This window comes from Schistocerca nitens, chromosome 1 (assembly GCF_023898315.1).
Source record: "Schistocerca nitens isolate TAMUIC-IGC-003100 chromosome 1, iqSchNite1.1, whole genome shotgun sequence".
Classification (NCBI taxonomy): Eukaryota; Metazoa; Arthropoda; class Insecta; order Orthoptera; family Acrididae; genus Schistocerca; species Schistocerca nitens.
Window position 1 is genome coordinate 694,938,343 of NC_064614.1, and position 18,078 is coordinate 694,956,420.

Here is an 18,078-nt window from a genome sequence, read left to right on the forward strand (position 1 = left end):
AACAGTTTAGCATAACCTTCAGCTACATCATTTGCTACGACCTAGCAAGGTGCCATGTTTAGTTACTATTGATATTGATATTGTGAATCATGTACCTTCAAGAGCGACGTTCATCATTAATGGATTAAAGTTAAGTACCAAAGTAATTACGTGCGCTTTCTGAATTCTAATTTCTTGTCATGTTCCAGACCTCACGTCAGTATAGTTCTTCCCTCCTCACGCCAGCCTGCGTGAGCTAAAACGCATGCATTTTGGTCTCTTCTAGTAAAGCGGTGTTGGTACTTCTGCCAACACTACAGTTTTGTAATACAACTACTTTATTATTGAAGTCTTTAGCCAGTCTCACATATTCTCCACACCACGTGCAACAGTTTTCTCAAGGTTTATGCTCACAAGGATCTTATAAATTCTTATGGAATGTCATCTATTCCAGGTGCCTCTTTTTGACTTCGGTCTTTCAGTGCTTTGTGAAAATTTTCTCAAAGCATCACATCTGCCATCTCACCTTTTTCTATTTCCTCTTCCCTTTCCATTATAGTGTTTTCAATTTTCTTTCTTTTTAATATTCATTCAACCTTTAAGCTATCCCTTCTTTGCTTCTATTGTCTTGTCATCTGACCCATGACATTCTCTTTTCACCAATGGTTTTTTTCACTTCTCTGTCTGCAGCATCCATATTCCCCACAGGCATGCTACTTCTAAAGCTTTGGATTTCTCCTATAGCAATTCCTGTTTTCTAATTTTGCACTTTCTTGCAGAAAAATAAGAAAACATGAATGCACATAAACTACTATCAAAAGCGTAGTGAAAGAATCATAATGGCCAAGATAGACATAAAGCCACCATCCATCGCGTCTACTACGTCCATGCATAATGAAGAGATTGAAAATGTTTTCATTACCAAATATAATGACTGGGATAAAGTACTGTAAAGCAATACTTTATAAAAGAACTCAAGGGTACTGGCTTCCCATGTACTTTACAGAGCTAACCTATTGTGCATGATTCTGCCAAATTATGTACAATCTGATTCATTCCATGCACATGCAGACTCTGCTTCATGATTTGGCATATAGAACTCACTATGTGAATGAATTAATGCAGCTATGTGCTCACTTATTCCAATGCTACTGAAGAACATTAACTTGCAATAGATTCAGTACCCTGAGGTTATATTTTGTACTAGCTTGAGACATTTTCACTGCTTGCAGACCTGCTTCTCAAACCACAAGAAGTTCTAAGACATAAGAACATTTCTGTATACAGATCAAGTCCATAGCACAGGTTTTTATGACCAACTAAATTCCCCATGTAACACAGTATCTACCATATCCTTATATGCATATCATACATTCATAACCAAGCCAGAATTTTACAGACATTCTACATGTTAAAATTATTTATAAATATGACATGTTTAGTAAATCTACCACACGTGCAAATGGAGAATACGGATGTATCAATACTGTCTGCATTCGGCAAGTGTACCTGTGGTGGGAGCACTGTTGATATCACTGGCTAGTCATGTGAAATCCTGTAGTGGGCAAATATAGTATCGCCCAGTGGCGGTTTCTTTCTTATTTGATGTCATTCAACTTGTCTCTACCCGTAAACTCAAAACCATGTGACTAGTGCTGTGACTTAGGTACAAGTGATTTCCGCAACCAACAGGCTTAATACAACTTCACTATCAATGTGCTTAGCAAGTAAGAAGTGCTTGAACTTTATTCAAATGTAATCAGAAACTATCTCATATTAACTTCTGGTTTGTTAAATTTGAATACAGTTTGGTTTCAGGGGGTAACATTCAATTTTAATTTGTTGTTACAGAAGTTTAATTGTTGATAAAATAATTTAATTGAACAGATAAAAAATCTACTCACCAAGCGGCAGTAGAACACACACTTAAAAGGAGGTTATATTTAGGCAATCTTTCAGAGCCCCTTCTTCAGGTAAAAGGGCTAAAGAGGAAGGTAGAGGGGTGAAGGAAAAGGACTAAAGAGGTTTAGGAAAAGGGGTAGATTTTTGGGAAAGTCACCCAGAACCACAGGTCAGGGGAGATTTACTGGATGGGATGAGAAGGAAAGACTGATTCTTGGGGATTGCATCAGACGAGATCTGAAAACCTGAGAGTTTTATGGTGGAAGGCAGGGTAATAAGTTAGACAGAGATTTCTGTTTGAACATAATGCACAAGTTAATAAGAGTGAAATGTTAAGTGCACTGTACATAACAGGTGGGATGGGGGCAGTGACAAGTAGACAGGTAAGACAATAAAAGATGCAGAAAACTAAAACAGAGTGAAGAAAAGAGTAGTTACTGTAAAGAAATTCTGAGATGGAAAAAATTAATGGTAATTAAGGCCAGATGGGTGGTAAGAAACAAGGACATGTTGTAGCGCTAGTTCCAAGCTGCGGAGTTCTGACAAACTGGTGTCTGGGGGTAGAATCCAGATGGCACGTGTAGCAAAACAGACACCAAGGTCACAACTGTCATACTGCAGAGCATGCTCTGCAACAGAATATTGCGTGTTACCAATATACAACCTCTGCCTGTGCCCATTCATCCTAATTGATAATTTGGTGGTAGTCGTGCTGATGTAGAAGGCATGACTACACTATTCAGTGTTTATGTAATAGCTGGTATATGACATATGTCGTATCACAGGTGACTCTCCCTTTGATAGAATAGATTTTCCAGTTACAGGGCTGGTATAGGTGGTGGTAGGAGGGTGTACTGGGCAAGTCTTGCAGCGGGGACAGTCACAGGGATAGGAGCCATAGGGTAGGAAGATGGGTGCAGAAGGAGTGTCGGGTCTGACAAGAAAATTGCAGATACTGGGAGGGCAACAAAAGGCTATTCTAGATGTGGTGGGCAAAATATTAGACAGAATGGATCTCATTTCATGGCATGATTTTAGGAAGTCATGGCCTTGTCAAAGTAGCTGATTAATACATTTAAGACCAGGATAATACTGGACGACAAGTTGTGTGCTCTGAAGTTGATTTTCGAGGGCTCAGCAGTACCAGGATTGGATATGATGGCCTAGGAAATATGCTTATGAACTAGGCTCTTGCGATAATTATGTCCAGAGAAGGCTGAAGTGAGAATGGCATAACGAGTTTGCGTCCTAACAAATACATTTGCATCAAATGCCAGGGCTGTATGGGAGGGAACGTTTGACACGGAGAGGATGGCAACTGTCAAAATTTAAGTACTATTGGCTGTTAGGTTCAATGAGGACAGAAGTATGTAGCCAGCCTTCTGTGAGGATGAGATCAACATCAAGGAAAGTGGCGAGGGATTCGAAATAGGACCATGTGAAATTTAATTGGGAGAAGGTATTTAGAGATTCCAGGAATTTGAACAGGTCATCCTGAACATGAGTCCATATGGTAGAGATACCATCAATGTATCTAAACTGCACCAGAGGCAGATGACTTATGGACTCCAGAAAGGCCCCATCCAAGCGACTCATGAAAAGGTTGGCGTAGGAAGGAGCCATCCTGGTTCACATGGCAGTACCCCTGCACTGTTTGTATGTCCGCCCCTCAAAGGTGAAGTGGTTGTTGGTAAGTCTAAAGATGATTAAGGTGAGTAGGAAGGATATCATAAGTTTGGAATCAGGTGGGTGCTGACTGAGGAAATGTTCAGCAGCAGACAGACTATGTAGGTAGGGGATGTTGGTATAGAGGGATGTGGCATCAATGTTGACAAGTAAGGTGTGTGGTGGGAGTGGTAAGGGCACCGATTTCAGTCGATCTCTGGAATGGTTGGTATCTTTGATATAGGAGGGAAGTCTTTGTACTATGGGTTGCAGATGCTGGTCAACTAAGACAGGATACTATATTATGGTCATGATGATTGGTTTTGTAGATCTTAGGAAGAAGGTAAAGGTGGGGATATGTTAGTGGAGGTCCACATCGCCTGTCTGACTTCTCCTCATACAGCGTCTGCCATCAAGATCCCACCCCTGTGATTCAAACTGACCTGTAATCACCCCTTAAAACGTGAGGTCCCTCACACAGTTTAACATCTCAATCCATAGAACTTCTCACCCCACCCAAACCATGCACACTCACTCATCTGAAATTGGTGCCCATCCCATCCATTCCCACCACAGACCTTGCTTGCCACAATTGATGGCACCTCCCTCTATACCAACATCCCCCACATACATGGTCTGTCTACTGCTGAACATTTCCTAAGTCAGTGCCCACCTGATACCAAAACTTATGATATCCTTCCTACCAACTTAACCAACTTCAGACTTATCAACAACTACTTCACCTTTGAGGGAAAGACAAACAAACAGTGCAGGGATACGGACTTGTGAACCATGATGGCTCCTTCCGATGCCATCCTTTTCGTGAGTGGCCTGGATGGGGCCTTCCTGGGATGCATATGTCTTCAGCCTCTTGTTTGTTTTAGATACATCGATGATATCTCTACCATATGAACTCATGTGCAGGCTGACCTGTTCAAATTCCTGGAATCTCTAAATACCTTCTTCCAATTGAATTTCACATGGTCCTACTCCGAATCCCTCACCACTTTCCTTGATGTTGATCTCATCCTCACAGAAGGCCAGCTACATACTTCTGTCCACATTAAACCTAAATAACAACAGTACTTAAATTTTGACAGCTGCCATCCTTTCTGTGTCAAACATTCCATCCCATACAGTCCTGGCATTCGAGGCAAACATATTTGTTCAGAAGCAAACTCTTTACATCATTCTCACCTCAGCCTTCACTGAATGTAATTACCCCACCATACTAGTTAAAAAGCAGATTTCCCCGGCCATCACATCCAATCCTGGTACTACCAAATCTGAAAAAGTAGAAGATTAATGGGAATACAGAGAGGAAAAAAGAGGAGGGGATGGTGCTGAAACATGGATTTTTCTTCTTGATTAATACCAGGAAAGCTATCCTGTTTAACATCCCAATCCCATACATATATTGCATCAACAATGTCTAATGCCCTCATTTAATGAGACAGTGAGGTGAGGCTCCACATTGTCTAGTGATCAAAAGCTTTACACAACCAATCATCATTCACTTATATGTCAAACAGTGGGGGGAAAAATTTCTTCCATAACCACTACTTGAATAAATTACTTTATAGTTGAATACTAGTGCGTACAAGTGATGTTGATTATGGAGGCAGGTTCACTAGACAATACTGGTCATCATTTGGTAATTTTGGCAAATATGCATGTTGCTTTCCTTTAATTTATATAACTCACTTTGCACATCATTTAGGACTAAAGGTAACAGCACTTCGAATAGCAGAGGCATTGATTGTTACCTTTATTACTAAATTTTGTTTGCATTCTGCCACAACTATATATAATTCATTTTGTATGCCTAGGAGCAAAGCTAACAACTCACTGAATAGTAAAAGCATTAAGTTGATACTTTTACTCTTCAAAATTATTTACATTCTGCAACAAATTTCCTTGCCGTATTTGCCTTGTGCATCAATTAATAAACAGAAACAATTAATCTGTTTTTATTAATGTCTAACTTAAGATGTAATATTATTTGAAAGAAAAAATTAATTAATACAAGGCTAGGACCAAAAAACATGATGATGTTTTAACTTAATACCTTTAAGATCTTTAAGTGAAGCAAGAGTTCTGACTGCTTTTAGTCTCTCATATTTATCTCCAGTTTTGGCAACAGAGAGTAACCGCCAGGCAAGTGATTGTCTCCATGATTCCAGCCATTTCCAAGGTAGTATCTGATCTACATCTTTTTCACTACATTTGCTAGCAAACAAGTTTATATCATCTGAAAATAAGAAAATTTATTTCTGTCGCTAGAACTGTGATTATTTAACAATTGTTACACAAAATTTACTTTGATCAGTTGTTGCATTTACTTTATGAAATATTTATCACGTCTCATAAGTGCCAGCAAAAGTTATTAAATGATTCAAAATGGAAACAACTGGCCTAAAATATTTTTATCAAATTTCATTCTTTCTGCAATGAGCATATAAAATGTATGGTGAATATCTAAATGGTAACACATCTTGAAAATGTCCACATGTACTTAAACCAAAATGATGAGAAGTACATGTGGCATCAAGAAACTTTAAGCCTAACTAAATTATCTGCTGCAGTCCAGCAGCTGAAATGAGTTTAAAGACTTGAATTATATTGCTACAAATTGCACAAAAAAGTGATGCCGATACATACATTGGTGCAGAAAATATGTTCAAAGTTTTCTAGCATAGAAAAGAAATTGCTAATGATGAACTGTGATCAAGTATCAATTTACATAAAAACAGACAGTACTGAGCAAGTGCCATTGATGGCAGCTCAAAATTAGTAGCTGTCTCTAAAGTTGGTGTTTGAAGATGTGTATCAGAAAGGACAGCGTTAACACAATCATTCACAAAGATTTGAATAAGAAAGAGATCTGTTTATAAATTTCATCACAGAAACAGATTAATAAGCAGAAGCCAAAATGGAAAGAAACCATTAGAGGTTTAAATTACACTTTTTTTCAAATCATAACACCACTTCAATGTAGAGTCCAAGTGGCAATCAGAGCAGTGGTGTTCATCAACCATGAAATACCGAGAATCGACACAATATTGTTTACATTCACGACATCAAAAACGTATAGTACACAGGGAATTCATCCCTGACAATCTAAACCCAACTGTTACCTTCAAATTCTATGATACAGTGTCAACAATGTTGCTGACATCAATTCATCTCTTTGGGCTAGAATTTCAGAGTACTAGCAAGTGGATTTGTTTCATGGTTACATATAGCTGCCATTCGCCATGACTGTTTTCAGCTTCTGCTCTAACCAATGTTGAGTATTCTGACAGGAAATAATGGTATTCTGTTCATATTGTCTGTTTTATTTGTTTTATAATACCATTCATTGATGTTTTTAGATGAGCTTGCATATATTATTTTTTTACTTATGAAAATCATCATTGCCATCATCTTCAACAGTTTCCAGTCCTAGGCTGGGTCCATTGGGAATACAAGTCTTACCATCTTTCTGTGTTCACTCTGGTCCAGTTCTCACCTCTTTTTTCAACACACTCCTCCACACCTTTCAGCCATCTATCCCTTGGTCTTCCTCTTGGTCATTTCCTTTGCATCTCCATTTCATGTATCTTCTTGGAAATCCTCTCATTTTCCATGCTCTTTAAGTGCCCATACTATCCTAGCCTTCATGTTTCTATCCAGCTCTGCAAGAACTCCTCTTTCAGTATTTCCCTTATCCTTTCATTTGTCATCCTATCTCTCCAATATGAAAACTTGCTAAACACTTATAATGGATGCCTTGTTATCTGTTATTGTAATTCTTTCTTCTATCCAACTTAAGGTCTTCCATCTGACTGACTACCTATGAAATAGTCTGGAGGAGCTGCCACCAGGAATGGCGACAGGTTGGTATCCATGGCTGTCACTGTGGAAGGCTGAGGCAGGATAAGGTTTGATGGAAGGTGCACAAATCACCACAGGACGCAAGGGTCTGTCAAGGGTAGAGAAGCAGGTAGCTGCTGACTAGGCTGGCAGAAATGAAGTTGATTTTGATGGCTCCTCCAAAGTCAATGGGTGCAGGTAACAGTAGAAATCATGGACCTTGATGGATGGAGATCATCCCTTGGATCCAGGTTGGATGGTGCCTGGGCTGATGGGCACACACCAGAGTGCTCACCCTGAAAGGCGAAGCCTTGATAACGACATGAGCTGGTGGTGAGCAAGTGTGTGCAACGAGAATGGCCATGAGACCGCTCTGCCAGGCTGCGACCCTCAATTGGCATGGCCCATAAGTTGCTCATAAACTACAGAGGGCATTACACACGGTGTTAGACATCATTTTCTTGTGGCGCTAGATTTTGAAGGTGCAGAAACAAAGCATTCCACATGTCTGTTGGATGTGGCGTGAAAAGGCATAGTGAGAAGTGCCATCACATTAAGAGTACAAAACTGTTCGAAATGTAGGAGGTAAAAGCATCCCAGTATCAGAAATCAAGATGTGTGGGATGCCTTTATGGACAAAGACTTTCTTCAACACCACAGTAGTAGTGGTATTAGTGACCTGAGACATGTGGAACACACAAGGGAAGTAAGAAAAGGAATCAATGATGAAAAAAGACATGGATCCCAAAAAGAGGCCAGTAAAATCCAAGTGTATGCACTCCCATGATTCTGCAGCAGTGGGTCGGGGAGAGAACTTCAGCTTGATGGGCCTGAAAGGCAGAACATTGGCAGACCAGGTCCGTGATGTCAGAGTCAATATTTGGACAGAATAAGTGTTCTCGCACCAGAACATGCTCCAATGGGCAGTGTGCAGGAAGCACAACATTCATCATCAAAGAGAGGGAGGAACCAGGATGTAGCAGTTGTTCTCGTCTGACACTTACAACAGAAACTTTTGGTTTAGCTGTACTTGATGCCTCAATGGCCGTAAGGGATGATATTTGGGCCAGGAGATGTATTCAGCTAACCATTTTGCACAAAGTGAGCATAAGGACTTAATGTCAGGTTCTAGGTAGTAGGGGCCATGACACCACTCGATGTTAAAATCTGCATGCAAAGGAATAACTTAAATTTCTGAACTGCTTAAATAACAGTGACAGCCTCCCGCTCTATTTGAGAACAGTGTTGCTGGGAAGCAGATAAGGCCTTTAAAGAACATTCAATAGGGTGCTCAGTGCTGTTAAGGTTTTTATGAGACAAGACTGCAGTGATACTGTAGGGGGACATATCAGTTATTATTATCATAGACAGACCAGGAGTGTACGATGCAAATACGGTCCTCAGTTAAGGCAGTGTTTTAAAGCCTGATGATCTTGTTGACACAAACTGACCACTTAAAACATGCACCTTGGCATCATAGCTGGTTCAGTGGGTAAGAGAGTTGTTCTAGGTTTGCATTGAATTGGCCATACCAGAGACACTTGCAAGTCTTTTATATTAATGGAAGGAGGAGGGGGTGGGGGGGGCGATTCATTTTATAGATCATCACAACATACTCCCTTGTTGGTTCCACTCCATTTGCTGAGAGTTTAAGCCCTAAATATGTCAAGGAGGCAGTTTGGAAGAACACTTGCACATGTTACATTTAAGTCTTTTTGCTGCTGTCTCTGGAATAAAATCTTGAAGTTGTGAAGGTGATCCTCTGGAGTTGCACCTGTGACCAAAATATCATCAAAGTATGTGGCACAGTTAAGGATACCTTATGGTAATTGATCCAAAAAATGCTGAAATACAGCACATGCTAAAGAGATTCTGAAATGTAACTTATTATAAGGGCAAAGGATGTAGGGTGTATTTAGCTCTACGTAAGCTCATTTTGTTGCATCCAATAGGATTCAAAATCTGTGAGGTTAGTTTTGCTGAATAAAGTGTCATGACCTAATTATGCATAAAGTTCAACCATGGTTGGCAGAAGATAAGTTTCAACTTCAGCTTGTGTGTTTACAGTTACTTTAAATTCATTACAATGTCTCATGGTGCTGTTGTGTTTATGCACTGTGGCATATTGACTACAAAGAAGAGGTATTAACAAGTCTTCATGGGAGAGTCTGTCCAGCCGTGTTTCGAAGGGATCCTTCCGAGTCAAGGGCACCAGGTGAACTTAGAAAAAATGTGGGACAGACATAGCTTTAAGAGTGATGTGAGCCTGGAAATCAGTTATCTTGCCTAATACAGGAGAGAAAATGTGAACATATCTATCACAGAGACTGTCCATCACAGAGACTGTTTAAGGTGGCACAAAGCCCTTCAGATTGCATGACATTCATGAATTGCAAATTCGAAAATGTGGAAAGAGTCTTTCCCAGAAAAAATGTCACCTTTGTGGACAGCTACCACAAGAAAAATTACTGGGTGAGTGACATGGTCATAAGTAAGTGCAACAGGAAACTTTCCTAGTGAAGGCACGTGTCTATATGCCCAATAATTTGTCTCAGTTGCCTGCAAAGATGGTGATCCTAAACTTACATAAGTACACTGCTTTAGCAAGGACACAGAGCATCTATTCAAAAACTAAAAACTCGCCTCTTTCGCAATCGAGGGGGTCTTTAGTTTTTTAATATATTAACCAACGATTGCTGATGCGCTGCGATGTTGAAGGTTCTTACACAGAGCATCAGTGTTCAAAAGCAACCTCAAAGGGTGTTTGCCAATGAACATCCTGTAAGCACATTTTCTTGGTTGCACTCTGAGAGGTCTGCACTTAGGTAGCCTGGTCACTCACTTGGTTCTTTTTTGCAGGTTGAGACATATTTGCAACACAACTACTACAACAAACTTATTACAAGTGTCCCTTTTTGTCAAACCCATGGCACATTGTGTGCCGATGCGAGAATGCACCGCATATGTGAGGAAGGAAACAATGTATACAGCTCAGCAATGGTGCTGCTGTGGACATGGCACTCAGTCATGGGTAAACTTGCTTGCAGAGTCATCCAGACAGCCGGAGAAGGTCCCAGCCAGAGTTGGTGTATCATCCTGCATGACCGGTGCCAGAGAGAGCTAATTACTGTGACCTCTTCATCCAGCACAAATTTTGAGCTGCTTGGGCTACTTTGTGGGTGTGAGCTATTCACATTACTTCTATAAGAGAATGCTCAGATATCCTTAATATGTGGTTTCTCACATACAAATCAGGTGTAAGCAACATTATAATGTCACTGATTAAAGGATCCACAAAGGTCTGCCCACAGTAGCATTTGAAATTGCAGTTCATGCATAGTCCATCTAGGTCAGTGGCTCAGTATGCATATAACTGGTTGGGCCCCTTTTTCATTTCCAAAATCGTAGCCTGTCTGCAATAACACAATTTTTTGGTCCAAAAATGTTTTTGTAACAAAATATTCTAGATAACTCAAGTTCCACCAGATTTATCAATTGCTCCAAGTTATGTATTAGGTGATTCTGAAAAGAGCATTGTCTTTTGTCTTTTGAAGACAAAAATTTGAATAGCAAAAAACATACCTGGAATCATTGGTGGTAAGAGTCCCAATAAATACATTGTTCATTATACGGTGGAAAACAGTAAATACAAGTGGCACAGATGTTCCTCCTGCATTCACTTACACTTGCCCTGTCTGTGATACAGCTATCGCTAGCTCCTGATAACCGTGGATGGCTTGAATTAGTATTGGTTGTAATTGTTCCATGGTTGAAAACCTGCACTCTTGCCAAATAGCAAAAATGTTCAAGGTCCAATTACCACCTGTCACTTGTCCCGAGACATCACCACTTTTGTAAAAGGTGATCCATGCACACAACCCTGATTTATTCACAGTAAGAGATATACATACAGATTGCTCATCCAACACAGTGCAAGATAGTTGAAGTCCGTATTCCAAAGTAAAATCCAGTCCACAAGGCACTGAAGTTATGCCTATAACATATTGAGTCTACAATATACACTATGTGATCAATAGTATCCGGACACCCCAAAAACATACGTTTTTCATATTAGGTGCATTCTGCTGCCACCTACTGCCAAGTACTCCATATCAGTGACCTCAGTAGTCACTAGACATTGTGAGAGAGCAGAATGAGGTGCTCCGCAGAACTCACGGACTTTGAACGTGGTCAGGTGATTGGGTGTCACTTGTGTCACACATCTGTACACAAGATTTCCACACTCCTAAACATTCCTAGGTCCACTGTTTCCAATGTGATAGTGAAGTGGAAACATGAAGGGACACGTACAGCACAAAAGCATACAGGCCTACTTTGTCTGTTGACTGACAGAGACCACTGACAGTTGAAGAGGGTCGTAATGTATAATAGGCTGACAGCTATCCAGACCATCACACAGGAGTTTCACACTGCATCAGGATCCAGTGCAAGTACTATGATAGTTAGGCGGGAGGTGAGAAAATGTGGATTTCATGTTCGAGTGACTGCCGATAAACCACACATCATGCCAGCAAATGCCAAACGACACCTCGGTTGGTGTAAGGACAATTGAACAGTGGAAAAACATTGTGTAGAGTGACAAATCACAGTACATGATGTGGCGATCTGATGCCAGGGTGTGGGTATGGCAAATGCCCAGTGAACATTACCTGTCAGCATGTGTAGTGTCAACAGTAACATTCAGAAGCTGTGGTGTAATGGTGTGGTCATGTTTTTCATGGAGGGGGCTTGCACCCCTTGTTGTTTTGAGTGGCACTATCACAGCACAGACCTACATTGATATTTTAAGCACCTTCTTGCTTCCCATTGTTGAAGAGCAATTCGGGGATGGCAATTGCATCTTTCAACATGATCAGCACCTGTTCATAATGCACGGCCTGTGGTGGAGTGGTCACACAACAGTAACATACCTGTAATGTACTTGTCTGCACAAAATCCTCACATGAATCTTACAGAACACCTTTGGGATGTTTTGGAGCACCGACTTCATCCCAGGCCTCACCGACCGATATCAATACCACTCCACAGTACAGCACTCTGTGAAGAATGGGCTGCCATTCCCCAAGAAACCTTCCAGTGCCTGATTAAATGTAAGCCTCCAAGAGTGGAAGCTGTCATCAAGGCTAAGGATGGACCAACACCATACTGAATTTCAGCATTACCGATGGAGGGAGCCAAGCACTTGTAAGTCATTTTTAGCCAGGTGTCTGGATACGTTTGATCACATAATGGAAACACTTCACCCAAACCAACACCACACTCACCCACACTGCTTAGATCACACAACAACTGGCGCAGACCAGCCATAGAGCAGCATATACGCTAAATTCTCAGCTGATTGCATTGGAGGGAACTCCTGATGACAAGTGCACTCTATGTACTGGTGCAAGAGTAGTCAACAGTGTGCTGCACAAGCTATTTGGTTTTCATAGTGCCACTACAGAGTATATTAATGATTCTATTATCTATGTGAAAGGGAAACCTTACTTGTCTACACTAACCTACAATCTCAATAATTGCTCTCAAGTCTTGTGCAAGTTGTACATTCCCATTCAGCATGTGTTATTCCTTGATCATAGTTGGTGTCTCCCATAATTACTTTAAAGACCCTTAGTACATATCACAGCATCTACATTCCAGAAATTGCCAACCTGTCTCTTTTAAACAACCTACGTACCAAACATCGGCAACTCCAAGCATCACATATTCAGTAAGAACCATTTTCGTGTAATCTGTAAATTTCCCTCTATGGTCTATACTGATTGTGACTTATTTCCTGATGTCTCACAGAAACAAATTGTCACACTACTTCAGTGACAACTATCAGCAAACGACATGTTAAATATCATTGGAATCAAGGAATGCCTGTTCCATTACACAGCAAGCCCCTCGTATAAAACATTTTAACATTATTCTGATTCACAGTCGAAAATTCTCAACAATTTTGTGAGTCATCCAAAAAGATCTTTCCGTATCATGTTCAGATGTCCAGTTTTAAAACAGTGAAATTGAGGGCAGAGGGTACATAGCACAGTACTGCATGTTAGGGTTTCTTCCCAATCCAATTTTGTAAGTAACGTGGAAATAATGATGCTTAAGTACTTTTGTGTGGGCTGTAATTAGTCTAATTTTGACTTCCTGGTCCCTTCATGAGCTGAATAATATCTCCTGATTCTTCACATAATGCTGGTTCTTGAAGTTCTATAAGTGGGTTTTTTTGCAGAATAATTTTGTTATCTACATCTACATACATACTCTGGAAGCCACTATATGGTGCGTTGTTGAGTGTAACTTGTGCCCACCACTACTCATTTCCTTTCCTGTTCCACTCGCAAACCAGAACAAGGTTAAAGAGACTGTCTACATGACTCCATATGAGCCCTTATTTCTCTTATCCATTTCATGGTCCTTATGTGAAACATATGTTGGTGACAGTAGAATCATTCTGCAGTGAGCTGCAAATAATGGTTCTCTAAATTTTCCCCATAGCATTCCTCAAAAAGAACATCACCTTCAGTCTAGGGATTCTCATTTGAGTTCCTGAAGCACATCTGTAATACTTGTGTGTCACTCAAACTGACCAGGAAGAAATTTAGCACTTTGCCTCTGAATTGTTTTGGTGACTTCCTTTAATCCAAGCTGGTGGGGACACCAAAGACTCGAGCAGTACTAAAGAACAGATCGCATTAGCATCCTATATGCAGTCACCTTTACAGATGAACCATACTTTCCTAAACTTCTCCCAATAATCTGAAGTCGACCATTCATCTTTCCTACTACAATCATTACATGCTCTTTCCATTTTATATTGCTTTGCCATATTATGCCTAGATACTTAATCAACATGACTGTGTCAAGCAGCAAACTACTAACGCTGTATTCAAACATTACGAGATTATTTTTCCTACACATCTGCATTGACTTATATTTTTCTATATTTAAAGTTACCTGACATTCATCACATTCATGTCTAAGTAATCTTGTATCCTCCTACAGTCACTCAACGACAGCACTTTCCCATACGCCACAGCATCATCAGCAAACAGCCACAGGCTGCTGCTCACCCTATTCATGAGATCGTTTATGTACACTGAGAATGATAGCAGTCCTATCACACTTCCCTGAGGTGCTCCTAATGATAACATTGTCTCTGATAAACATTCACCATTGAGGAAAATGTACTGGGTTCTACTGCAAGACATCTTTGAGCCACTCTCATATCTTGGAACCTATTCTGTACACTCATATCTTCATTAGCAGTCTGCAGCGGAGCACAGTGTCAAATGATTTTTGGTAATCTAGGAATATGGAGTCTGCCTGTTGCCCTTCATCGACAGTTCATAGGATCTTCAAAAGATTGGCTGTTCAAGTTTTTCAACATTTCCATGGTGCCTCCCCTTGAGGCAAGTAAACTTATGATCATTTGTTCTGTCCTCCTTTGTTTACATTCAATATACCCCTGATGTAAATAATGAAAAACTGCATCAATTACTTTTTTTCTTTTGTCATGCTTAACACAACATGTTTCAAGAATTTATTCTCATTTTTCAAGTGTGTCTGTATACATCACTAAAATTAGTCATGTAAACAAGTGTACTTGAAAATGAGAATAAATTCTCAAAACACATTGTGCCAAGTATGAAAAAAATAAGCAACTGGTGCAGTTTTTCATTATTTAAATTATGAATGACACACTTGCTGACTCCTCTAAAACATCAAATATGATGAATGAAATCAATACACATTATCCCTATTTGGTAACTGTACCACACACTTCAGCAATATTGTAAGATGAGATGCACGAGTCATTTGTGAGCAATCTTCTTTGTACACTCACTGTACTTTCCCAGAAACATACCAGTGAACTGAAGTCTGGCATCTGCATTACCTACAATTGAGGCAGTGAGAACATTCCATTTCATATCCCTACAGATTGCTATACCCTGGCATTTGTATGATTTGACTGACTGTGAATTATTAATATTGTAATCATGGGATACAAAGTTTTTCATTTTATGGTGAGCAATATTTCACATTTATGTACACTTAAAGCAAGTTTCCAATCTCTGCACTACTTTGAAATCTTATCAAGATCTGAATTTTTTCTGACAATACTTCATTCATGATAACTGCATTATCTGTGAAAGGTCACTGCACAGCCCTCTACTCCACCAATGCATCCAGTTTTTGTACTTCTCTCCTTTTCTGCTAACTCCCCCCTCTCTCTCTCCCCCACCCTCTGTCTAACCTCCAGACTGCACCTAGCTGCCCACTCTCCACCTCGTCTCTGCACACTCTCAGCAGCACTTTTCTGTCCCCCACCCCTATCCTGCAATCCCCCCCCCCCAGCCTCCTCCTTACCCCCCCCCCCCTGCAAATCTGTCTCTCTCATAATGCCCTGCTGCTCGTAGTCTGGCTCCAGCTCCCAGAGACTGTGACCATGTGTGTGTGTGAGTTGCGTTTGCATGAGTGTGTGCATGTGTGTATGTGTGTTGTCTATTTTTGACAAAGGCCTTGTTGGCCGAATGATAACTTTCCGACAGTCTTTTTGTCGTGCCTTTCAATGGCTCAGCGTCTCTGCTATGTGGTGAGTAGCTACTATCCTTTTAATTATTTTGTTACATTCCAGCCTGGATTTTCCATTGTCTGATTTTATCTGATGCTTGATTATCATATGCTGCTGCTTCACAAAATAGCTGTTTATCACCACAGCTATGATAGGAACAAACAATGAGCAATCATGCAGACCATTATTCAAAAGCCTGGACTTACGGGACAATTCCTTGTATGTTTATATATGAAATACTCCTCTTTGAACTAAAAAATGCACAACTGTTTGAAAGAAATTCTTTTACACATGCTTCTGAAACAAGGCACAGATCAGACTACCTGTCACCCCATCACAGACTTAATTTTAAAAAATAATACCATGTAGTACATAACTTAGAAGCTTTGTAATAAAATAAGGCCCAAAGTCAAGGACTTTAAGTTAGAAACTACATAAGCAAACACTGGAAAATACTTAAAAATCAAGTGTTATACAGCATGGAAGATTTTATAAAAGATGAAGACAAAAAGCAAAATATTACACATTTCTTTACATTATTCTCTCTCTCTCTCTCTCTCTCTCTCTGTGTGTGTGTGTTTGTTTTCTCTTTTAAGGATGTATGTCTTCTTTTTATATATATCCATAATTATAAACTACAGAAACAAACAGCGATAAATACTTAAAAAGAAATTGTTCTTACAGAGAGGAAAATTTCAAGAAAGAGGAATAAATTAATACTTGTTTATCTTTCTACACTGCTCTCTCTCTCTCTCTTTCTTTTGGGGAGGGGGACGGGGGCGAATACATATGTGTATATTGTTATTATATGTACCTATGTAGCCATAAACTGTATTCATTAACAAGTCATCAATGATTCAACAAAATGTTTGTATATGACATGTGTATTAATCAACATTCTGTACTATTCTATTCACCTTTTAATGGTTGATTGCACTTCATTTATTTATTCATCCAGAGATCATCTTACAATAATATGAGGCTTGTCATAAAAAAAGAATGAAAATAAATAGCTCAAAACACACACAAACACACACGCACACGCACACACACACACACACACACACACACACACACACACACATATAAAATATAAAAATATGTTTTATGAGGATGGAACAAGTGAACAGTTGCCTTATAGAGCTAATGTTAACCCTTAGGATGCAGCCATTTTTAAGCAAACTAATCTGATATGCTGGGCACAAAACAGGAAACAGGAGTAATTTTGAAAATGGGTGGAGTAGCAACTGTAGAATGAAATCTTTTAGTGGAAATAGTAAAGAGCCAGTCAGTTGAAAACTGGAAGGTTATTAAAATCCCTTTGCCATGGTTTCAATGTTTATAACAACTCCTTCAGAAGAATATACTGATGACTGGATTACATGCTGTGGCTGGCAGAGATACGTTGAAAGATAGCCGAAAGGATCAGTCAAATATAAAATTTCACCTCCATAATAAATTAAAATATGTACAATATGGTTGTCATGTGGTATCTCATCCACAATGCACAGCTAATGCATTATTGTCACATACACAATGCTTGTGCAAAGGTTGTACACTGGGGAGGAAATACCATATAACAACCTTGTTGTAGACGTTTTCATAGACTGCCGTCTTTTAGCTATATTGTAACATACCTCTGCCACAACATGTAATCCAGTTGTCTACACTTCCTTCTGGAGAAGAAGTTTTCATAAACTTTGAAACCACAGGAAAGGGGTTTTAATACAACTTCCACTTTGCAACTGATTGGCTGTTTACTATTTCTATAAGAAAAAAATTAAAAAAAAAAAGAATAATCCAATTAATTACTTGGGTTCTCAAACTGATTCTATATTTATAGATTTCCAGAAGGCTTTTGATGCCATTCCTCACAATACACTTGTAATCAAATTGCGTTCCTATGAAGTATCGTCTCAGCTGTGCAACTAGATTTGTGGTTTCCAGCTAGACAGTTCGCAGTATGAAGTAATTGACAGAAAGTCATTGAGTACAACAGTAGTGATTTCTGGAACTCCCCAAGGAAGCATTCTAAGCCCATTGCTGTTCCTAACATATATAACCAATTTAGGAGACTATCTGTGTAGCCT

General features: G+C 39.7%; 1 protein-coding gene across 5 annotated transcripts in view; it reads right to left on the reverse strand.

The window, feature by feature from the left end:
• The window catches only part of LOC126259525 (protein SERAC1), a 267,082-nt gene that overhangs the window by 224,230 nt on the left and 24,774 nt on the right, over window positions 1-18,078 (reverse strand). For 4 of the 5 annotated variants that reach the window (XM_049956403.1, XM_049956412.1, XM_049956394.1 and 1 more), the window contains exon 3: window positions 5,615-5,797. The exons of the other annotated variant lie outside the window; for it this stretch is intronic. In XM_049956403.1, the coding sequence (XP_049812360.1) occupies window positions 5,615-5,797 (183 nt within the window). The remainder of the gene's footprint in view (window positions 1-5,614; window positions 5,798-18,078) is intronic. 5 annotated transcript variants of the gene reach the window in all.